Here is a 24,108-nt window from a genome sequence, read left to right on the forward strand (position 1 = left end):
CTCAGGTACTAATTTCTATGTATCTTTATGTTTGGTTATGTTGAGATAAATGAATGACCAAAGCAAACTCTTAAAAATCTGGAGGGACCATGATACACAACTTGAAAAGATGACTAATCGGTCTCTGTGTAGAATTCAACAGCACACCTAAAATGACTATGGATGCCTCTAATATTGAGTATGACGTATGTATAAAAGACCCGTGTAGATTTTAAGTAGTGTCTCTGTGATAGTGTAATTACCGAAGTACAAAGTCATTAGAATATGAAGTTGGAAGTGAGACACCACTTAATTTTATAAATCGATCTCTTCTGATAACTTTGTATTTAAAGATAATTTCCTCATCTTTTCCTTTCTCTTTTACTCGTCCATGATTACAAGTTAGGGTGCCTGGGAATAGAGAGTGCCGGACTTAGGAATAAAGTCATTCACCAGACGTTTACCCATGGTGTGGCCCTGGACAAGTAGCTTAACCTATGTCTGTCTCAGTTTTGTTACCTGGAAAATAAAAAAATAAAATAATACCACTTATATTCCTGGGTCATTGTGAGGTTAAAATGAAATAACATTTATAAAAAGTGCTTTGCAGACCTTAAGACACAATATTAATGCTAACTTATTTTTAACTAACTTATTTTTATCCCATGTCTAGAATATTTCAGGGGAAATTTTTTTTTAAAAAAAGTATATTCATTTAATATTCAATTTCAGATTCTTTCAAAAGTCTGGAAATGACGGAATGACTGCTCAGATAAAACCAAACCATGCAAGAGGGTGGAAGGCCCATCAGTACATGTACAAGGAATCTAGTGTTCATTAATATGATATTTTTGGAGTCATAGGGACCTCAGAGACTTGAGCCCAACCAACTCATTTTGCAGGTGATACAGGTAATACAGTAAGCATCCAAGGCTGAATTTGAATCCAGGTCCTCTGACTCCAGAGTTCTGCTATGATCTCCCCTCCCCCCAAAAATAATGAAAAATACACATGTATTTTGTAAAATAAATTGTTATTCACTTTTGATTTCGAAGTGCAGTAGTGACTGAGTGGAAGTTCATCATTCCTAGTTAAATTGCTTGTTATCAGAAATAAGGAAATCAGAGGCAAAATAAAATTAAGGAGTACAGAGGAGAGAAAGATAGAATGAGCAGTCTCCTTTCAGTTACTTTGAGATGGGACATTCATAGACTATGGGGTATTCTCGGCATGATTCTACTGGCAGAACTTGTTAACTGACAGACACCATCATGCTATGAATTTGAGTATTCCCGACCAGGAATCCTTAGCCCAAGATTTTCAAGCCCATCTCAGACCCTAAATCAAGTCAACTAGAGTTTATTAAGCCCTTACTATGTGCTAGGCCCAGTATTTAGACCCTGAGGCCTATTAACGACACACTCATTTGACTTACTGTGAGATTCTGTGATTATGTGATCTTTTAAAGCCCGTGGTTCAAAGTGGCCAATTTTCAGATGGTTAGGCAGGTTAATTAGCCCAGCTCTAATTCAAAGAACTGTTTTAGGCCATTCAGAAAAGAGCATGAAGTTTATGTATTTGGAAGAGCTCAACAAAGAAAGGCCTGTTGTAGTGGGAACCTAGTATTTGGGCTTTTTTTCTCAGAACCAAGTTCCTATGTTCTGAATCTCTCACAAGTATTTTCTGGTGGATTCCCTTGTATTCATTGTGCCTGTTGGAGAGGCATAATGTTGCTAGTATAAACTAATGATTTTCCCACAGATGTACCCAGTCACCTAATGGAGAGGAGCATTGACTTATTATAACTAAGCAACCTTTTGGAAGCCAGCTTTGCATATTGGGCTAACATTCGATTATTCCCACCTTTCCTCCTCCCGGCCCGCCCACCAGCCCTTGGGGTGGGGATCTGGCCAGCAGAGCAGTTATTTTCCAGCACACATTTTATCAAGGTAATTAGTTCAGTGATCCAACAAGCCCACCTTTCAGCCACAAAATACTATGGTGAAGACATTACTTTGAGTTTCTTTATACTGAGTTGCACCGGGCCCCTCTCCCCTATGCTTTTATGTAAGCCTCCTTGGCATTTGTTTAGCTTGAGCGATCATGAATAAAAGAGCTTGGAGCTAGCTTTCAAATACAGCCCCTTGAAGTAGGCCAAAGAGGATTGGGATTGCCTGCAGTTGCCTCTTTTCTTCCTCCTCCTCCTCCTCCTCCTCCTCCTCCTGCTCCTTCTTGTGGTTGAGTGTTCATGTTTAAGAGGACTAGAAAGCTCCCGTGGTGGCATCTTTGGTTTTTCAGGAGGGAGCCATTCAGAGCCCAACAGACTGGATGTTGTGAGCCCCTCCCTCCCTCCTCTGCTTTGCCTTCTGTTCTGGTAAGCAGCTAGATGGGGCAGCGGATAGAGCGTTTGGCCTAGAGTCACTAAGACCCTTCTTCCTGAGTTCAAATCTGGCCTCAGACAGCCGTGTGACTCTGCTTGCCTCAGTTTTCTTATCTGTAAAATGAGCTGGAGAAGGAAATGGCAAACCACTCCAGTATCTCTGCCAAGAAAACTGCAAATGGGGTCTTTAAGAGAGGCGAACTGGATTGAACCACCACAACAAAAGGAATGGATACTCACAGCTTTTTAAATGCACTATATTTGCCCTCTGGAAACCAAAGCCTTATAATCCAAAGTTTTTGAAGAGGCAGAGGAAGGCAAGGCAAGTGAGGGTTGGCTCCTTACTTCCCTACTCTTATTCTCTGGCCCTCTTTTAGAAGGGGGTGGGGGTAGCTTTGTGAAAGAACTGCTTTACTCTCACTCCCCCACCCCCCTTTCAGCTTTGTTAATGCCCTGAACACATCACTGAACAAATTGCCCCCTTGCATATGCTAATCCTGCACTTTAAAAGAACTCATTGTAACATGTTGTAATGCTTTAGCCTGAGGGGAGGTAGGGATTGAAGGCATATGGAATCAGGGCATGTGACCCCAAAATATCTAAAATGCCTGTTTTCTTTGAGTCAACAGTTTGTACTTAGCATATCTGAAAGAAAAGAGACTATGTAGTTTGTGGAAAAGATTAGTCTTTGCTCTTGTCCTTTGTCCTGGGGAAGCTGGCCTCCTTATTTAAGATTCACTGTTACAGAACCACTTTTTTTGTTGTTGTTGTCCTCGGTCCGTTTTTTTCTTAAATTCCAGAGCTGTAGGTGAGTTGAACATTAAAGGTGGAAATGCCAGATCTTATTTCCAGCAATAAATTGGAAGGAATTCAATTGGGCTTCTTCGTTATTGTGGTGGAAAATGTGATTTGTCTTTTAGGAAGCTAAATTGTTAGCCACACCCATCTCCTTGTGAAGAGTTTTCAATGTCATTCTGGCAGCAGTTGTGCTCATCAAAATGCCTAGGAAGGTTGTGGCTTCCAAGATTTAGTTCATTTGCCCTTTTTCCCCCCTTGTGTGCTTCCAGCCAGGAAATCACTAAAAATATACCCCCAAAATGTATTTTTATGAATAAATTTGGGAGCTTTTTCTCTCTGACAATGAATTGAGTAGGAAGCTGAATGGTAAGGTCCAAAGTTTGCTTTCAAAGTCTTTTGATGATGACTTGAATTAAATGGAATAAAAGCCTGTGTTAGGTATCACATTTCCAAAGCATCTGTTGTGTCCCATTTTGAAGTTCACAAAGTACAAAAAGATCTTGAAGAAATTTGTGATTACCTTTTTTTTTTTTTTCCGTCTTGGCAGAGTAATTCTCTTTTGGTACCGGATAGCCTGAGAGGAACAGATAAACGTAGAAATGGACCCGAATATTCCAGTGACATCAAAAAAAGAAAGGTGGATGATAAAGACTCCAGTCACTATGTAAGTAAATAATCCATGATGGGATGCCCTGCTTATTTGGGTAATTTGGTACCAAGTGAAAGAGATGTGTAGGAGAGGGCCTCTGAGGGATAATCAAACTCCCTGTTTACCCAGCCCTCTGGAGGGGAAATTGATCATTGTACCTTAGAATATTTACTCTAAAACCTACACACCACCTGTCTCAACGAACTGATGCTGCACTTTATCGACCCTCAGGTTTAGAGGTATATGAGGACCAACACTGAAATAGAATGTCAGGAAAAAACAGCATTTTCATGTGACTTTTAAAAAAAAACAGTATTAAACTGGTCCATTTAGATCATTTTGAAATTGTAATGGAGTTGGGTAAAGGACTAAACCTCCTGACAGTTATGGTTATAGACCATTTGAACTAAAAGGGATCTTTGAGATTACCCAGCCCTGTGGTATCAAATTCAAATAGAAATGTATCCCTGTGGGTGGCATATTGACTTACAAAACTACAAATTAACGTTATCTTTGTTGTATTTTCATTTATCTTGTTAAACATTTCCCAGTTACCCTTTAATTGAGCTTGGTCACACTCCAAAAATTTGCAAGATGCTAGTGAGTTTGACACTTGCTCTTATCTAATTCTGACCCTGGAGAGGGCTTTAGGCCTAGTCAGGAAGACCTGAGTTCAAATTCAGCCTCAGCCACTTACTAGGTGTGTGACCCTGGGCAACTTGCTTAACTTCTGTTTGCCTGTTTCCTCAACTGTAAAATGGGGAGAATAGTGCCAACCTTGCAGGCTTGTTGTGAGATATGAGATATTTTTGAAAAACCACTTAGTGCAGTCTCTGGCACACAGTAGGTGCTGTATAAATGCTTATTTCTTCCATCCCTCCCTCTGCCACTTTCTACCCATGTCACTTTCCCGTGTCCCTGAGCCACAGTTTACTCATCTCTTAAAATGAAGAGGTTAGAGTCGATGGCCCTGAGGTCCCTTGCAGCCCTAGATGTGTGGTTCTTCCTTTGTTGAATAGATGAGGTGTTGGAGGCTGGATTTGAACTCAGGTCGTCACACTCCAGGGCTGGTGCTCTATTCACTGCACCACCTAGCTGCCCCTCTTGCTTCCTTTAGAGTACAGCTCAGGTGTGCCACCTCCCCCACCACCTCAGCTGCTGCTTCTCTCAAAATTGCTTTCTATATACACTGACTGTGTTGACTTACATGTGTATGAGTTGTGTCTAGAATGTGAACTCCTTGAGACCAGAGACTGTTTTTCCTTTTAGTTTTCTCCAGTGTTTTTATACATATAATAGGCACTTAATACATGTGTGTTGAATAGCTGATAAAAGCCTACCATCCAGGAAGATTAAGTCCCCTCTTAAAAAAAGTCAAATTAATCAGGATAATTTTTTTTTCTTAAGCAGTATAGATTGACTTTAAGGGAAATCTAAACATTAAGCCTCTTTCTTATCTTGGCTTACAAAGTTCCAATCAGTAACTAGGCTTGTGGTTACTTTTTTGGTTAAGTAGGGAATGAACTATTGGTATGGCAACTTTGCCCCTTAATGGAGAATTGATTTACCAATGGGTGCCCCATTTCCTGTAGAATAAAATACTAATTCCTTAGCCTAGTATTTTAAGGCCCTCCTAGGTTAGTCACCAAGTCTTTATTGAACTCACTATGTGCCAGTCATTAAGGGCTAGGGATGTAAAAAAAGGCAAAAAATAGCCCTTGCTCTCAAGGAGTGTTCTAATGGAGGGAACACTCTGTAGATAATTGGTTACACACAAAATATATTCAGAGTAACTGAAGGCAGTCTGAAGGAGGGGGAGACCTGGAAAAGCCAACGGAAGGTGAAATTTCAGTTAACTCTTGAAGGAAAGTAGGCAGCGATATCAAATAGAAGGTTATTAAGACAATCCTGGCAAAAGGTGACAAGAGGAAGAAGGATAAAGAGTTGTGGTGGTGGTGTTGGAGAGAAGGGAAAGTAAACAGGACAAGATGTGACAGCGGGCTGGCTATGTGGACAAAGAGTGAGTGTGCTACCAACATTACTGGCTTGTTTGACTGACTGGGGTTTCCCTTGATAGGGAAGTTAGGAAGAAGGGGATGTTTCGTGAGGAAAGATACTGAATTCTGTTATTAATCTGACTCCATTCTGCCTCTTTCACACCTCTCCCATATTCTGTGTTTAAGCCAAATTGTACTCCTTAACTACTATTTCCTGACCTTGTTCTGCACTCCCGTTCCCTTTATATAGTCCTGCTTACAAGTCTGGAACCCACCCCCTCTTCCGTGCCTTTTGTTACTCTTTCTCTTCCTTCAAATAGTAATTCAAGTACTCCCTCTCCTCCCCATGAAGCTTTCCTTAATGCTTCCTCCCTCTGAAAGGGATTTCTCTCTCCTTCAGCTGTCCCAGAACACTTCTTTGACTCATCAAGTTCTATTTGTGTTGTACTCAATTTTGTGTATGTGTTGTATTTTTATCTTCTCCCACCGCCATTTTGATTCTAAACTCTTTGAGGAAACAGAATGTCTTTTTATCCTTTATATCTCCAGTACCTAGTGCCATAGTAGTAGGTACTTCATAAATGTTGGCTGAACGTAACTACTGATGTTTTAGGACTAACGTAGTATCCAAGAAAGCTTTTGACATCCTTTTTAAAATTAAAAAAGAGAGAAAAGGAAAATACCCTGATTATATCAGAATATACATATTTTAGCTTATAAAAAGGAGATTGTGACTTCAGTAATATCTCTCTGGTAATGCAGATTAAAGTATAGGATTTGAATACCTTTGGCACTCTATTAACTAGGACTATTTTAAAATGATTTTTTAGGACAGTGATGGTGATAAAAGCGATGACAACTTAGTTGTGGATGTGTCCAATGAGGTAATTATTCTGTCAATCTGTGTCATCAAAAATGTCTTGAGATCTAAGTAAAAGTGTTTGCTAAGTCCTCAAAATAAATTAAACAAAGGTACTTTCTGTCATTATTACTCAGTAAGAAAAAAGCTCATTGCTTGGTCACAGATAAATCAATGACAACCTGACCCAGACTTTATGGGGCTGTTAGTTTTCAATTAAGAAAAAAAAACCTTTGACTTACTAAGTCTGGTTCATAGTATTATTTTCCTTTTCTAGCCCTTAGTGTGTTTAATGTCACTGCCACCACTACCTTCTAGACACGCACAAAGGGTACTCATGTATCAGAGGGGCAGGTAAAGCTTCTGGCTTTCTGTCTGCCTAGTACTGGCCGGGAGCTTGGTTGTAATCACTTTCCATTTTTAATTATAATACATATACCTTTGTTTACCTTTTGTAAAAATGCATATTCCCTAATTCAAAAAGTTTACTATTTGTCAAATCTGGTCACTCTTGCCCCTTAGGTCTAGGGAATTAATTTGGTTGTGGGTAGGATTGGTTAAAAGTGTCATGGATCAACTAAATCTTTGTGAAAATTTCGGTTATTTTTATGGAGGATCCTTCATCTCCACGGGCAAGCCCTGCACATTCACCTCGGGAAAATGGTATTGACAAAAGCCGCCTGCTGAAAAAAGATGCCTCAAGCAGTCCGGCATCCACAGCATCCTCAGGAAGTTCTACTTCCTTGAAATCCAAAGAAATGAGTTTGGTAAGTTTTGCAAACTACCTTAGGCCTCGGTGGAGGGTATTCAGTCTGTTTTTTCCGTAAGACCTCTTATCAAAAACATTGACTGGCAGAGAATTTTCTAGAATAGGTTCTACGTGTCGAAACTCAACCTTTTGTTATCTTCTGCTTACCAACCACACTTGTTATATAGAACTGTCCCCATACCAGTCCCTGAAGAGAACACCTTTACCTTGTAGTAACTTATTGCGTGCACTTAACTTTTTTTTTCTATATATCAAGCTTTTTTTTTCATTCTTTTTTTTGATACTGCATTTTTATATTTGATGCTCTCCTATTATATGGTATAAATTCCAAAGACAAACTATACAAGTTTTAAAAATTCCCTTCTCTCTATACCTTAGACCTCTAGGTATGTGATGGCCTATTTCCTCCAGGAATAGGTAACTAGAAAATCTGCTTAAGTCTGGGTTTGGGACCTCAGCTGGAATCCATTTGTGAACAGCTAGACGCCCTGTGGGTTCCACTACAGGGCTACATCTGAGTTGTATGTCTTTACACGTTAAAAACAGAACAAAAAATAACTTCCAAGTATGTTGCTGTCTTGCCGAGGGCATCTGTGCTGGCTGCAAAGGTTCCAGAAATTTTTAAGAGGAAATTCTGTTAAGAAAACCCCAAACTTCCAGAGTTCTTCCTTACTTTGAGGGGAAAAAGTCCCCATTTCTTTCAATACTATAGTTAACTGTGTGGTATATTTTAACCCCAGTCCATGTGTCCTTGGCTAAGGAACTGAGAATATCTGTGGGCATGCTAAAAGATGTACAATCAGTATTAGCACAATTATTAATGAAAATTTAGTCTCACACATGTGTGTACATGTTTGCATAGATACATGTGTATATATTCGTGTATACATATATAAACATATATGTGTGTATATTTATACATATGCATGGCTTATATATAATAAATGGTTTATGTATAAAGTCAGAACTGAGAACTCTTAAGTCATCAGAAGATTCTGGAGCCCATAAAATGCTGAGGGCAGGAGAGTACTACCTTCTAGAACAGTTGTATTTGATGTGCCAGCCTTGGCTAAGTTTTTATAGGAAGAGTTAGAAAATATGCAAGCTCCCACTCCTAGTACTGCTAGATACTACATCATTACTGTCAGTCAAGAGTTCATCTTTTCTGTGTCCTGGACCCCTTTGGAAGTTGGATGAGGCCTCTGGATCCCTTCTCAAAATAGTATTTTTCAATGTACAGAACAAAATACATCCATCAAATTACAAATAAAATCAATTATATTGAAACACTGTTAACAAAACATTCAAAAATAAAGTTCCTGGCCTCCAGGTTAAGAGTCCCTGTCCTAGGTATTAGGCTGTTGCATCTCAGTGATTCATTTCTTTTCCTATAAGCTCTCCTACCTAAGATACACAGAAGACTGCCATATCCTTCATTCAGGATGATCTAGAGTTGGAAGGGACCTAAGATGGAGAGTTGACCACCTGTGTAACCTGGAGCAAGTCACTTAATTCCCCTGGGGAAACAGCAGAGGGGGAGCGGCAGTGCTCTCATTTTCTTCATGTGTAAAATGGGAGGGTTGGATATTCTGGCCTTCTGAGATGCTTTGCAGTCCTAGATTTATGATTCTATGAACTTCCTTATCTTAACAGAAAAGGAAATTAAAGCACCAGGGATTTAACTGAGTTGCCCAAGTTCACAGAGGTAGAAGTAGTAAGGAGCAGAGGTAGGATTCAGATTTGGGCCTGTTTTCCAAGTTCACTGCTTTTCCCACTGTATCACGATGATCTGTTTTTGTCACTTGCATTTGAAGTGGTACTTTTGTGGCTTTCTTTAAATTGATGGCCCCATAGCTTTCCAACCATTGGTCTTACCCTTACTGTTAGTGACAAGTGAGAAGAAGGGGTGTCTGGCCTCTTAAAAGGGAGCGGGTGCTTATTTTGGGGTGGGGGAGGGGTGTGAAGTTCCCCCTTCATGGCCCCTGGTCCTCATTCTAAGTTGTTGTTAATTAAGATGTCAGTGATTCAGGGAACATAGACTTGAAGAAAAATACTGATGATAAAAAAAAAAATCTGCGGAGGAAGAAGTGTGACCATGTTCTGTTTTTCTAGCTTGAATTTTAATTCTGGCAGGAAGAGGAAAGGTCAACATTTCTCGCTCACAAGTTAATGCTGTCAACATTGTGTGGATTTATGAAAATTGGCCGAGGGAGTAGCTAGTAGGTGCCCAGTGTCCCAGCTGCTGTTGTGATAAATTGTGTAATATGGCTTGGATTAAAAATAATACTCATTTAATTTGTTTAATGATACCAGCATGAAAAAGCCAGCACGCCCGTTCTGAAATCCAGCACACCAACTCCTCGAAGCGATGTGCCAACCCCGGGCACCAGCGCAACTCCAGGACTTCGTCCAGGCCTCGGCAAACCTCCAACAATGGACCCCCTTGTTAACCAAGCTGGTAGAACACATTGCCTCTGTTTTTTTTCCCTTTTTCTTTTCTGTGCTTGATGAGTCTTCTTTTAATCTTATTGTAATGTCATTTCTCCATGAATATTAAATGTGCTTATTGCCACTCTCCTTCGTATCACTGAGAAGCCATGATAAGAAACAGCTGTTCTCTCTTGGTTTTCGGCAGCTGCACCCTTTTCTGCCTCAGACTGTTTACATTCGGCTCTTATTTTATTTCCAAATAATCCAAATGGTAGAAGCTTCAATAAAGTTTCTGATAATTATTCTGAATGTAAGCTCCTTACCAATCTATTATTGTGTGTCTGAGTTAGTTAATATTTGCTGAGGCGGCTTGGCGTGTTCAGCCCAAGTGTGCCTGCTGCCTCTTTTAGTTAGTGAGTTTTCTGGAGGTATGTCCCTCAGGAGATAGTGTTCTCTCCTTCAGAGGAAGTGAGGGATATTTGAACTTCAGAGCTGGTCTATGAATAAACTTATAACTCTCAACTTTATCATCCTCATTGGGAAAAGAAACAGCTTGGGCACAGAAGAAAATAAATACCAGGATAATCACTTCTAAAACCATTCTTTAGTTTACAGAGAACCATGGTTGACATTTCATTTGTATGGAAAGTTGGAACAGGGTAAAAGGTTAGGTTTTACCAAGAAAATATTCCTTGGCAATGAGGTCAAGTAAATACTTTCATTTCTGTAACACAAACTTCCCATCTGCAAAATGGGTTTATAATTAATACTTGATCCTTCTTAGTCAGCAGGTATTTTGTCTACATCAGGAGTTCTTAATCTGGGATCTGTGAGCCTTTTGTTCTGTGTTTAATATTTTGATAACTGTATAGCAATATATTTGGTTTTCTTTGTAATCTTATGTGCTTTATTTTATACATTGAAAACATTGTAAGAAGGCTTCAGCAGCCTGCCAAAGGGTTAAGAACCCTTGGTCTAGACAAAGGAGAGGTAGGTAGTGTGTTAAAGTGACAGAGATCTGTCCTTGGAACCAGTAAGACCTGGGTTCAATTTCTACTTCTGATAGATACTGTGTGATTATGAGGAAGTTAACTTCTTTGTGCCCCAGGCAACTATTTAAGACTATAAATTACGAATTGGTGTGCCTCCGTGGAGAGAGTTTCCATACTTTTCAATACTCTCCTATACCCCACTCCAATAGAGTGACAGAGAGAATGAAAAATACTTATGAAAGTGCTTTATATGGTACCTTTTATTTCATGCTACTTAATTTTGAGCTTTAAGGAAGAAAGGACTCTGTGTACTTTCCAAGATGGCATTCTTTGTCTTCCTTCACATATCTGTCACGTATATGGAACAAGCGATAATGATATCAGAGGTTACATTCCATTTGGAACATCGAGTTACCACAGTATTTGTTCCTTTCCAGCAGCTGGTTTGAGGACACCTCTGGCAGTACCTGGCCCATACCCTGCTCCATTTGGAATGGTCCCCCATGCTGGCATGAATGGCGAGTTGACCAGCCCTGGAGCAGCTTACGCGAGTTTACACAACATGTCTCCCCAGATGAGTGCCGCCGCAGCTGCAGCTGCCGTGGTGGCCTATGGACGCTCCCCAATGGTAGGCCACACACTGCTTCCATCTCAGTGGGGTGGGTTTTGGTTCAGTGAGAAAAGCTGCATGCTTCATTTAGCCCTGTCAAACTCCTGGGCTGGAGGAACACCAAAGGCTTACTGTTTCCTTGTGGGTCTCACTTTGCTACATGGTCAAGAATAGCCAAACCCCACACCTCAAAAACAAAGAATCTCAGTGTATTTACATGCGTTTTCCTTTCTGTCAGCCTTCATCAGTGATACGGTTCGTTAATAAATGCCAAACTGTTTTTGTTTTATTTATTTTGTGGATGAAACAAGGTAGTATTGGGAAGCTACAAGGGATTTAACTGGTTGGAGACATCTGGTTTTCCTCCACCACAGTTGTGTATGGGGTGTGTGTGTTTTAAGACTACTTGAATGAAAGTTCACATAAGGCTTTTAATTCTTTTTTTAAGCTTTTTTAAGTTGAAAAAGAAAATAAAAATAGTTACCACTGTTGATAAACATTTAGGATATGGAGTCAGAAGACCTTGGCTTCAAACCTTGACTTTGCTACTTAACCCAGTCACTTATTTCCCTGGCCTTTAGTTCCTTATCTTTAAAATGAGGGAGTGGATCAGATGACCTCTAAGGTAACTTACAGCTCTAGCCCATGCCCATTTTTAAAAGAATCATCCTTTAAGCTGAATTGTGTAGAATATGTGTGTAAGGTGTCCTGAGGCCTCTATGATAAGAATCATTTAAGAGATGAATGCCTAAGAATTTAGGTCTTTGATCTTTCTAGAGGAGGAGGGGAAATCTCCATACTGGTCCTTCATACCTTGGCTTTCTTCTCTTCTCTTGTCTTCTCTTCTCTTCTCCTAATTTTTCTTCTCCTATCTTCTCTTCCTCTCTCTTTTTTAAAGTCAGGAAGATTGGTAAGCAGATAGTGAAAGAAAAGGGAATTTGTGTATGTAGTATTGACTCATCTCTCCCTGGTCCCCTGCAGATGAAATACTTGACTGTAATTTGATAGTATTATTAAAGTAAATTTGTATTATATGGGTCCATCCTGGTAATGGTAGGGAATATTGACCCAGGGAACACATTTGGCAGCAGGGGGAATGGAGCCAGGGATTAAAAATTGGCCATAAATAATGCCCGAAGTAGATGATCTATCAGATGTTAACTGCGCTTGAGTTGGTCATTTTGTGGGCTCTGTTAGTAGGGTCTGGGTCCAACTTTGTTCATATAATTTGTGGGAGAGGGGCTGGATAAATGGAGCATTCTGAAGTCTCAAAGAATGCCATGCAAAGTTGAGTCTCATCTTAAACATGGGTTTTGCTTTTGTTTTTGTTTTTTCTTCAAAATAACTGTGTTGCCTGTGGTGTTTGGAGAATTATATTGCCTCTGTGGGCGGACTTGTAAAAAACAATTAAGAAATGCCAGTATTCTCTGGCATATTTTCTGAGTGGGTTAGGGGGAAAAAAAATCTTGGGCAAGTATCATCAACTGTTGTCCTGTTTTGTACTCTGCATGTAGTGGGCTCTGGAATCAGACAGACCTGAGTTCAAATCCATCCTCAGACACTTACTGTGTGACCCTGGGCAAAGAACTTAACTCTGTCTGCTTCAGTTTCCTCAACTTTAAGATGGATACAATAATAACACCTATCTCCGAGGGTTTTCATGAGGATCTAGTGAAATAATATTTTCAAAATGCTTAGCACAGTGCTTGGCACATAGTTGGTGCTTAATCAATGCATGTTTCCTTCCTTCTTTCCTGTAAAGAAATACGAGTTGTCAAAATGATTATCTTGTCACCTGCTGTATCCACTTCTTCCCTAAGTTTGAGATGTTCTTTCTTTTGTTTTTTTTTTGTTTTCCCCTTTGTTCAGGTTGGCTTTGATCCCCCTCCTCACATGAGAGTACCCACAATCCCTCCAAATCTAGCAGGAATCCCAGGGGGCAAACCGTAAGTACCTTTAACTCTTTGTAGCTTTCTAAACAGGGGAGGAGACTTAGTTATTGGTGTCAGCAAACAAAAATCCCAAGGGGATTGCTGGCTTGGGTGTTTCCAAGGAGATTTCTTATGTCTTAGCTCAGTAATTGCTGGTGTTTTCTATTAATACATAGCTGGTAGGTGTCGTAGATATTGCATGTTGTTGGTAACCTCGTGAATTTAACTGTTTCTGGAGAGAATCTGTTTATAGAGAGGGCAGCGTCAATCTTCAGGAAGATGTAATGTATTTAGGTAACCATTTTCCCAGAAGGATGCTTTGCCATTCGTTCAGAGGACAGAGGTTAGATTTTTCAGTAATAAGCTTTCATCAGCTCTTAACATTGAAAACAATTGAGGTTATCTTTTTTTATTTATTGCTAATAGTAGAGCCAAGCTACTGCCTTAATTTTGGCAGAACTAAAATTTTGATGGATGGTGGGGCTACCAGTTAACTCAACAGTTGAAATTTAGATAGCACTCACAGGTTTTATGTGAATTCTTTGGTGAGTTCAAAAGAGCAGAGATAGAGTGGTGAAATGGAGCTTTGGGGGAGAAGGGAAAGAAGATGATTATTAAAATATAAATGCCCTGTGTTTTAAAAAAAATTGAAAAAATCTTTATAAGAAAACAAAGAGTTACTTTATCTTTGAAAAAGAAGGAAAATAATTTAAAGGAATCCTTAAATGTCAGAGTCCTGAACGAAGTAAAAATTAACTGTTAATGTTTTATTTAAGAATCTTCTCTTTAAACCTATGTACACGTGCCTTCTGCTGCCCTAAAAGCTAAAGCTTTGTCTAGATTTTATGAAAACCCTCTTAATAGGTTTTAGTACTTGAATGTTTAAGTAGCATATGACTTAGCAACAGTATGATAAATATTACTGCTAAATATTCCTGACCCTCCAGCCTTTTCATATGTTTCAATCGATTAGTCATATTGCATTAGGCTGAGTGGTCCTTTTAAAATATACCCATTCACAAACAGTGTGGTTGCAAATGGAACCACGTTTCAAATGGACCACCCAAACGTGTAAGGGGAAAATTGAATCTCTGACCCATCACCTATTTTAGCAATCAGATTCCCATTACCCTCCTTTTCATGTAGATTAATGTCTATTACAGTGAAATTTGATTCTTAGAAATGATGCTGTTGTTTACAGCAGGTACAAAGAAGCGTTCAGGATTTGAACATGGGAGCTTAGTAGAGGGAAGAGAGTTGAGTGAAAAGAACTAAACAAACTGTAATGCTAAGATTTTAAATATATGGAGGCAGTTCCTGTTTGTCTGCACGAAAATAAACCAAGGTGGGGATTAACTCAGGAGCCCAGAGCTTGCTCCAGCTTGTTTCATCCCCAGTGTGATTTTAGTACTGGAAAGAACCTGGGGCATCATCTGGTTCATGCCTTATGGTTTCGTTTTTTGTTGTCTTTTTTTTTTTTTTTGAGCCAGTCCTGTTATTTCATGAGTATAGTCAGCTCTTTCTTACCAGCACGGTTGGGTACCTGAAGAGTTGCCCGGACACACTGGAAAAGTTAAGTGACTTTACCAATGTCATACAGCTAGTCTATGTCAAAGCCTGGTCTTCCTGACTCGGCCAGGGTTCTTATTCACTACACCACACTGCCCTCTGGTTACACATGAAGGTGAGGCTCAGTGAGGGAAATGACTGGGTCAAGGAGCCTTCGGCATCAAAAAATAAAATCCTCCCTTTGACGTTTAAAGCTTTTCATAACCTAACCCCTTCCTACCTTTCCAGTTCTACATGCAAATATTTTGTGTGTGTGTGTGTGTGTGTGTGTGTGTACTTTTTAAACTCCTTTCTACATACTTTGAGATCCAGTAACATTGGACTAATTGCTGTTCATGGACCGTGACTGTACCTTGGCTGTCTCCCATCGGTACAATATTTTCCTCCCTCGCCTGCCTTCAGCATTCTTTGCTTCCTTCAAGACTCAGCCCAAATACCACCTTCAGCAGGCGGCCTTTCCTGGTCTCCCGAGCCCTCCCAGAACGTGAAGTCCTGGAAGGGCCCTTAGTCATCCATCTAACCCTTTTTAAAATTGAGGGCCTATAGGCACAAAGCCAAGCACACAGCTGATTAGAAGGGCGGCTACTCCAGCCCAGGTTTTTGGACTCCCTGTCTTATTGCCTCTGATTTTATATACCTTTGATGTGTAAGTTAACATTCAAGGCTAACTTAGCTATAGGGCTTAACTTCCCAGAGAGCAAGGAAGCTAGTTTGACATCCCCTTAGATGTGCCGGAAAAGTCAGTGTCATTGTGGTTTAGACAATTTAAGCATGTGTATCCTTTGGTTTTTGGATGTGTTAGACCACCGTCTCTTTCCCTTAGCTGACTTCTTTATCAGGACTACCATTTGGATTTGTGCCATTCATTTAAGATCCATACGTGTGGAAAATAAGTATTATAATAAGTTCTGCTTTTTAAAGAAATAATTTATTCGTACCTGTTATTTCAACACCACTTGCATTTCCCTTTCTCGTCATTCCCCGTCCCTTCTCAGGGTAGCCATCTCTTATGATAAAGAATTAAAAGAGCAAAAGGTCAGGAAAACGAAGCAACATATTTCCAAAATGCCATCTGTGCAGTATCCCATACCTCTGGTCTTCCCTCTCCCCACCCAGAAGCAGGTGGAAGTGACTTTCCTCGTCTCTTGTTTGGATCCACACTTGGCCATTGTGGTTTTGTGGTGCCGATAAGATTGTTTGGTTTTTTCTGCGTACATTGTTGTAGCCAATGTGTACACATTTTTTCCCTGGTCCCACCAACTTCACTTTGTCATCAGTTCGTACGAGGCTTTCTTATCTTTATTTTTGCTTTTCATCTTTTGGGAGTGTTGTATTCATTTCTGAGGGGCACATTTTGAGGAGGTTGACGAATTTTTGTGTTCCTAGAGAGGGTAATGAACATTGAATGTATTAGACGGTAAAGTCCCCAGGAATGAGAAGGGAATTGTTATTTTTAAGCTTTATGTCACACAGAGATCTGCATATATAGTGTGTTTAATAAGTGTCATATTTTATTCTGGCATTTCAGTGTTTGGAAGAGTCTAGAAATTAGATCAAATGCATGCATTGATAGCCAACTGCCTATGTAAATTGGTGCATCAGTGGACATCAGTGGCACAAACTGATAATAGCGTGGTTTCAGGCTCCAGCTTACAGCTGCTCTCTTCTCTTATGGTGCTACATGTGTAATTCAAGAATCAGCTACCTCACTGTTTTGGGTTTAATTTTTTTGGGGGGGGGGTGGAGGAGGAAGGGTGAGTGTCCGTATCTCACCCAGCCTAAAAATGCTGCGACCACCCCAGCTTCTACTCCCGCTGCCGGTTGAGCTCAGGTTTGACCTGCTTGTTTTCCAGCCTAGTCCAGTTTGCTCACCCTTAGACAATCTGGGGGCCCACCATGTTGGTGTCAGACTTAGTGCAGGTACTTGACTGCTTATCTACCGCAGATGCTATTGCCGAGCTCCCAAGCTCAAGCCATCCGCTAGTCTCTCTCTTCCCAGCAGTTGGGATTACAGGCACGCCTTGCCATCCCAGCTGAATACAACTTGTACATCTTAAAGATACCTTTTTGGGCTTGGAGTTATGGGGGAAAATATTTAACTTCATTTGAGATAAGATTGCCTCTTAGCAAAATACATTTCATAAAATTTAGAAAGAGATTTTGGTGCTGGGCTTCTAGCAATAAAGACAGCTCGTTGAAGAGGTGCTCCATCGCCACTTGTCTTTTGTTAACCGATTTCGCCGAATTTTCTTTCACTTGCCATGCTCAACTTCCACTTTCTTTGGTGGATTTGAAAATTAGGGTGATGCCATTTTGGCTGACTGTAGCACTCTTTTTTTTTTCTGTCCATCAGCTTCTGCAGATCTATGTCTTAGTGGTGAGGACTTAACAGCGATGCCGTATGGGTTTTAATTGAGCTAGTTTTTCTCTGCCCTCTGGCAAACTGGAAATCTGTAGATAGTTTCTTTGGGATGCTGGGTAGGTCCTGGCCTTGCTCCAAGAGCTGATTCGTTTGGACTGTTGAATGATTGTGATTCGCTCTCCCGTTCTCCAGAACCGGCTCCCACCACTCCTTCCCACCCCCCACCCCCAAGTCTATCTTGGCAAATTTATAGAGTATACACATGCACCGCCTAATAATAAAAGTAGGGAAGGCGAACTCACCCCAGCCTGTACTTGCCACATGCCACCTATTCCAGAGGGTGCTAAGTTCCTGGATAAACAGAAAGCTTCCATTTCCACCACTGGAAATAATTCAAATCACTTACCCTGTTGGGGGCAGTAGAACACGAGTGGTCTGACTCCATTCAGTTTAGTAAAGATACTGCCACTGACGCAGCAGCTAGAGTGATGGACCCAAAGTCAAGGAGACCTGAATTCAAATCTAGGCTCAGACACTTAGTGGTTGTGTGACTCTGGGATGAGTCACTCAACTGCTGCCTGCCTCTGTCTGTGAAATTAGAACCCATCTTGCAGGGTTGTTGTGAGGATCAAATGGGTTAGTGATTGTAAAGTGCTCAGCACAGTAAGCAATATGTAAATGTCAACAATCATTGTTATTATCATTAAATGAATTAATAGGTATAAAGCACTGCACCAACCTTGAAGTGTGATACAAAGGTTATTATTAACCGTCTTTTTACAAGGGACTGTGTTACCTGCCGGAGATCCACAGATGAACTACACGACTGTCTTTAATCTCAAAGAGCTTATTATCTAGTAGAGCCGATGTGGCGTATAAACAAGAAATGACACTTCTCAATGGGATGTGATTAGGCCAAAGAAGAGATTGCTTTTAGCTGGTGGGAATAGAGGAAGTCTCCATGGAGAAGATGATGCCAGGGGCGGGCCTGGAAGGAAGAGAAGAAATCCATGGGGTTTTTGCTTTTTATGAAATAATTATAGTCTAGGCATGGGAAGTATTCTTTGCGAATGAACAGCTTGTAGGCCAGGTTCATGGAACCTGGTTGGGAAAATCTGCCTGGGACACGGTGTGGTCAGAGGATGCAGAGTGGACAAAACAGCTGGGTCATCAGGTGCCAGAACGACCTACCCTGAGGATACTCCCTCCCCTAGGCCCCAGAGCACGCAGGGCACCCAGTCGTGGCTATTCATACTGTTTGGATGAGCTGGGAGTCACCAACTCTAATCTTTGTGTTGAGGTGGAGAGCTCCTTGCCGCTGTGTCCCAACGTTCTGCCCTGCCTTCAGAACCTGGCTTGCTGATGTTCCTGAGGACCCTCGGGTCTTGCCATTTACCCTCTCGCTGTCCCTATAGGACTTTCAGGCCTTTCCCTGCAGCTGAACTCTCTTTTGTGCATTGTCTCTCCTGATTGGAGTATGACCTCCTTGAGAGCAGGGGATTTTTCACTTTTCTCTAAAAACTCGATAAGCAATTTTTCACTATTCATACTGTTAGAATTATTTTTAACTTGTGAACTGGAGTGAGGGAGAGTAAAGGACCCAAGAAGAACCTTTCAACACTGGGGAAATGATGGTGCTCTCAGGAAAAATAGGGAAATTGGAAGGAGTTGGGGGGTGGATTGGAGTAAGTGGGAGAGATGAGTTTATTTGGGAATATGGTGGAGGTGAGATGCCAGCAGGACATCCGGGTACTACAAGTAGTTGGAAATGAGAGATCAAGACTGGAAGCCTAGACTTGGAAGTCATCTGCCTGGGGGTGATAATTGAAGACTTGGGAATAGATGGGCTCACCAAGGGAGAATGTGTACTTATTTATCAAATCTAAGGTTTTGGCTGAATAACTTGAATGCCTTATTCGTCTTTGAGTCCTTGGAAAAGTTATAGGTGATGATTTCTTTGTATTGGGATATTTTCCTCATCTGATGATTAATTTAGATGCTTCATCTGCTTCTGTTTTTTTTTTTGGTTTTTTTTTTGTTGTTTTTTTAGAAAATGACAACAGAATTACTGTGCGATGAAATTAAGCCAAAATATTCCCTCCAATTTAACCTTCTCTCAAATCTTACACTTGAAAAATATTAAACTTCTTAACAACACAGAAGTGTTAACCCCTGGGAAACCTCCAAATGAGTTTGAAATAGCATGATCAGCCTGGCATGACCCAGTAAATACGAACATGCTTTGGAAAAGTAAAAAGCAAAGCTTCATGCTAACAAAGAGTTTTCTGTAGAAAATGAAGAACGTCAAAGCAGAGCCCATTTACTTGGCAATCAGAATGAGTTTTGCCTTCTGCTAATCGGACATGTTGCAGAACTACGGATTTGTTTTGTTTTGATGACAAGTTAAAATAATAACAGTAGCCTGATGTGTTTTTCTCTCTTCAGTTCTTCAAAGTTTTATATTAAGCACACCTTCCATAGCCACTTTTTGAGAAGAAGATTAAATTGGTTGGGCCCCTCTGTTAGTAGAGGGGCTAAGCACCCCCGGCATTTCTCTCAAAATTAACTTCCTATCACCTTTTCCTGAATAGAAAGTCAGGCTGAATGACAACAATAAAAAAAATTCAGGAGCTTATTATATTATTTGGTGGTTGGTTTGGCAGTGGATTTTTGGGTTTTGATTCAGAGTTGTATATTGGGTAAAGATGTGGGTTCAGGTTTTACCTCTGATATTTACTGGCTGTGTGACTCTGGTTCACAATCTCCTGGATAGCTCTAGAATACTTGCAGGGAAGGGGCTAATTTATATTAGTGTCAGGAGTTTACTCAGGAATTTCCTATACCAATAAAATCCCAGGTCCAGGCCCTATCTCTGCCTTTTGCAGGGAGGAGGTCATAAGGGAATGTTCAGGACCCATGATTTCATTGATTTGGAAAGTTATCACTCAGAGATCTCATACCAATGGAAATCAGCAACTATTTCGCAACTGATTGTGTCAGAGAGCTGTCTGGGGGTAGCCTATAACAAACTACCACGTAAAGGGCAGGCAGACTAGCCTACCTAAAGCAGCAAGGCATTCCTGAAGGAGAAATTGGAGGAGGCAGGCAGGTCAGACCATCACCGCAGCATCCATGTTGGCTGCCATCTTCCCCCATGCTCTTATGGAGCCATACCAGGACCCTGAACCCAAGAGCATTGGGAATTGCTATGCTTCCAGGACAGTGCCCTCAGGCATATCCTGGGAAACAATCCTTTTGGAGAGCAGCCTGACAACTGCTCCTAAAGATGCTGTAGCCACCATCTATTGAACACCACAAAAAAAAGTTCTCATCAAAGTCCCTGGCACTGTCAAATGGTTCAACACCAGAAACTGATATGACTTTGAGTAGACGTGACATTAAATAAGACTCATTGGTATCTGCTTGGCTGCTATTTCTAAGGACCATAGGACTTGGAGTTAAACCTTCCGTGTATGTTGTCTCAAAGGTGAACTCCTTGAGAGTAGGGACAGTCTAGAAAAGACTAGAAATAAAGAAGGAAAATTTGTTTTCCTGGTACTTAGCATAGGGCTTTACGCATATACCTTAATTAATGCTTCATTCATTCAGTAAAAGGATATGTGATTTCTCCAGAGTCCCTTGGCCAGAGTGGGTCAGAGGCAGGATTTGAACCTAGAACCATGATCATCCTGACTCTGAGACCAACTTATTCTGTTGAACCATGTTGCCTCTCTTCATTTGTTACATGCCAGAGAAAATGCCTCATTCTTTGTTATTGTGTCCAACTCTAGAAGGTAAAGGCCCTTGTTTGGCATGGAATGGGAATCATGTAAAATTCTGAGAGTCTATTTTAAAACTTGGTTGGTACTTAATCCTTCAACGGACTGAAAACATGAGTATTTTTACTGGGAGATTTTAATGTCTGGCTGTGAAGGATTCTGTAGTGAGTCACTAAGTTTTTTTTTTTTCACTTGGCCTATGAATTTAATTTAATGCTTATGACTGAAATTAGGTCAGTCGCTAACCTTTGCATTTCTCTCTAGTTTATTTGCTGTAGCCCTTTTCTGAGATAGTAACTGGGCCTGGCATGACCCTTATCTCTCAGTGTTAGAATCAACCTTAATTCCTCATTCCGTACAAGAAGTGAAAAGGGCCATTTTTTAATTCTGGAAACCAAAATACTGGAATCAGAGAATTCAAGAGCTGTGAAGTGACCACATTTTCCAGGTGAAGAAACTGATCTTCATGTAGATTAAGAATAGCTAAAGTAGAAATAAGGAAACCTGCGTCCTTTGTCTTTTCTTTGTCACCCCCTGTGATTTTGACCGTGTTAACTGCATGTATCTGGGTTTTATTTTCATCACTGGCAAAAGGAGAGGGTTGGATTAGGTGTTAACTAAGGTCCTTCCAACTCAAAGATTCTATCCAAAGTCACATAGTGAAAGAACTATGGTTTAAAGCATAGATCTCTTGTTTTCTAGGATTGTTGTCTCCACACTATTTTTAAATTGGGACCTTTCTATGGCAAGATGGCATTGATAACACACTTTATGGTAGTCTGTCTAGATATTTTAAGTACCAGCTAAATAATAATAATAATATTAACAGCAAGCATTTATACAGCCCTTTAAGGTTTAAAGAAGATTTTACAAATATTATCTCATTTTATCCTCAAAACAATCCTGGGAGGTTGGTGCTATTAATATCCTGTTATTATGCCATGCTTAACAGCCAGCCATATAAGGCCACTACAACAATGTTGATGTTAAAAAGATTTTCCCTTTGTTTCATGGAAAGTTTGGGTCCTTTAAAGAACCTGGCTGTTGCCCAAAGGCTATCTAGCTCACTCTTCCCCCTACTCAGTTTTGCTCATCTCATGGTCCATTTTCAGTGTCTGTCATTATGAAGACAAACAAGTTCTCTACTACCCAAGCACATATCCTAGTTGGGAAAATAGGCATTCTTTATCCACTTGGTTTTGCTTGTTTGGATAGGTAGGCCAAACTTTGCATGATTATGAATATCTTTTAAAATGTTCTACAATAGAGGTTCTTAATTTCTTGGGGTCCATGGACTCTGGACAGATTATGGGTGCTCTGTAAAAGCGGGTGAGAAAAAAATTACCTCTTTTTTTTCACTGTCTAAAATTTAGTGTTACCTTTAGTTATGAATATATATGTATACTATATGTGTATACATATATTCTGAGAAATTTCACGTTGTCTTCAGTTATGAATTTTAAAACATATTCTGAGAAAGAGTTCATAGCCTTTACCAGGCTGTCAGAGGAATCCCTGACACACAAAAATATTAAGGACTTTTATATAGTGATTCTGGGTCTGAATGCACAAGGCATCTAGAGGACCCCCCCTATCTATAAACAATCCGTCTTCAGCTTGGATTCTGCACTGGATTCCATCCGTGACAATGGCAAACATTTTTGGTGCTCTTAGGTCTCTCTGTGTTGTGACTTCTGGATAATGACAAAGGGCTTGTCAAACAAGGTTTATGGCTGTTGAATCTTAATGTATTTCTTCCATAAGCATGGGAGCCATGTTGTCAGGTGAGACCCTTTAAGGTGATGTTTTTTTGAATTACATGCTTTTATTTTTTTTCTGTTGACAGACATTTAAGCACAGTGTCATCTTGTTTACCATCCATCTTTCTGCCAGTTGTAGGATGGTAAAAATGTGGTCTGCTCTGAAATATCATTTGCAAAAACTGAGCTGTTCCCTTCTAATGCCCTTAATGCGTATGTAGATTATTCTGAGTAAAAACATGGATGGAAAAGTGGGCATTTGAGTTAGTAATTAATTATTGGTGGTTTTTCACTTTTCTTTTTCCTTTTTTTTCCCCCTCCTGCCTTCCTTCCTTCAGCACCTTCCTTCCTTCAGATACCTCAGTGTCCTTTAAATTGTGTTATTTCCTGCACAGATCTTCTGTATTCTTGGTCCAGTATGCTTGCTTTTTTCCATTTTTTTTCTGGTACCATTTACATTTTCTCTATATATGCCTATCTGGAACTATGATATTAGCGTCCGAATGTGGTGGCTAGGAAACTAGCCATTACAGATTGAACAGTCAGCTTCATTATTATCATCTCCTGAACTTCCCTGTCTGTTTTAGTGAATCCTGTTTTTCATTACTTTGAATTAGTATCCATCACTAAATCTTGGTGTAGTACAACATTCAGTTTCAGTTAATAGCAGGGGTTACAAATAATTCTGTTTGTTTTGATCTTGATCAGCTCCAGCTTCTGGAATCTTTTCTCTCTCTCAGATAACATAATATCTCTTTAATTCCATTTGAGATGACTGCTTGAAATTTTTGTTAAAGCAGAAATGCTATTCATAGGAGCCATATAAATAATTTGTGTTTTCCTGGAGCCACGTTGGGTGGAAGTTGCAAAGAAACAAGTTGAGATTTGATATCAGGAAGAACTTTCTAACAATTTATATAACTATCTAGAAGTGGAATGAGATGTCTTGAGAGGTGATGGGTTCCTCCTTCTTAAAGGTCTTCACTTGGAGGGTGGATAATCATTTGTTGGGTATGTGCTAGTGAGGATTCATGTAGGGCATGGATCTAACTAGATAGGTGATTTAAGTTCCTTCCAGCTTTCAGATTCTGTGATTCTCTGTTATTTCCTGGTTTTTAGAGGCACATCATTGGTGCTTTTTTTTTTTTAACCTAAATTCTCCTAGAAATCCTTGTTCTCTCTTTTGATGGAGAAAAAGAGAAATCTGATTTATAGACATGTGAGATAGTAGCCAGTGATTTGCA

The 24,108-nt window shown here is 40.1% G+C and overlaps 1 protein-coding gene across 10 annotated transcripts in view; it reads left to right on the top strand.

The window, feature by feature from the left end:
- TLE1 (TLE family member 1, transcriptional corepressor) overlaps positions 1-24,108 on the top strand; it is a 116,631-nt gene that overhangs the window by 68,658 nt on the left and 23,865 nt on the right. For 6 of the 10 annotated variants that reach the window (XM_036737936.1, XM_036737937.1, XM_036737941.1 and 3 more), the window contains 6 exons: positions 3,705-3,821; positions 6,634-6,687; positions 7,277-7,429; positions 9,745-9,889; positions 11,291-11,481; positions 13,333-13,409. In XM_036737936.1, coding sequence (XP_036593831.1) covers positions 3,705-3,821; positions 6,634-6,687; positions 7,277-7,429; positions 9,745-9,889; positions 11,291-11,481; positions 13,333-13,409 — 737 coding nt within the window. The remainder of the gene's footprint in view (positions 1-3,704; positions 3,822-6,633; positions 6,688-7,276; positions 7,430-9,744; positions 9,890-11,290; positions 11,482-13,332; positions 13,410-24,108) is intronic. The other 4 variants (XM_036737935.1, XM_036737934.1, XM_036737938.1 and 1 more) reach the window with 1 other exon arrangement.

The sequence above is a fragment of the Trichosurus vulpecula genome, chromosome 9 (assembly GCF_011100635.1).
Source record: "Trichosurus vulpecula isolate mTriVul1 chromosome 9, mTriVul1.pri, whole genome shotgun sequence".
In the NCBI taxonomy this organism is placed as follows: Eukaryota; Metazoa; Chordata; class Mammalia; order Diprotodontia; family Phalangeridae; genus Trichosurus; species Trichosurus vulpecula.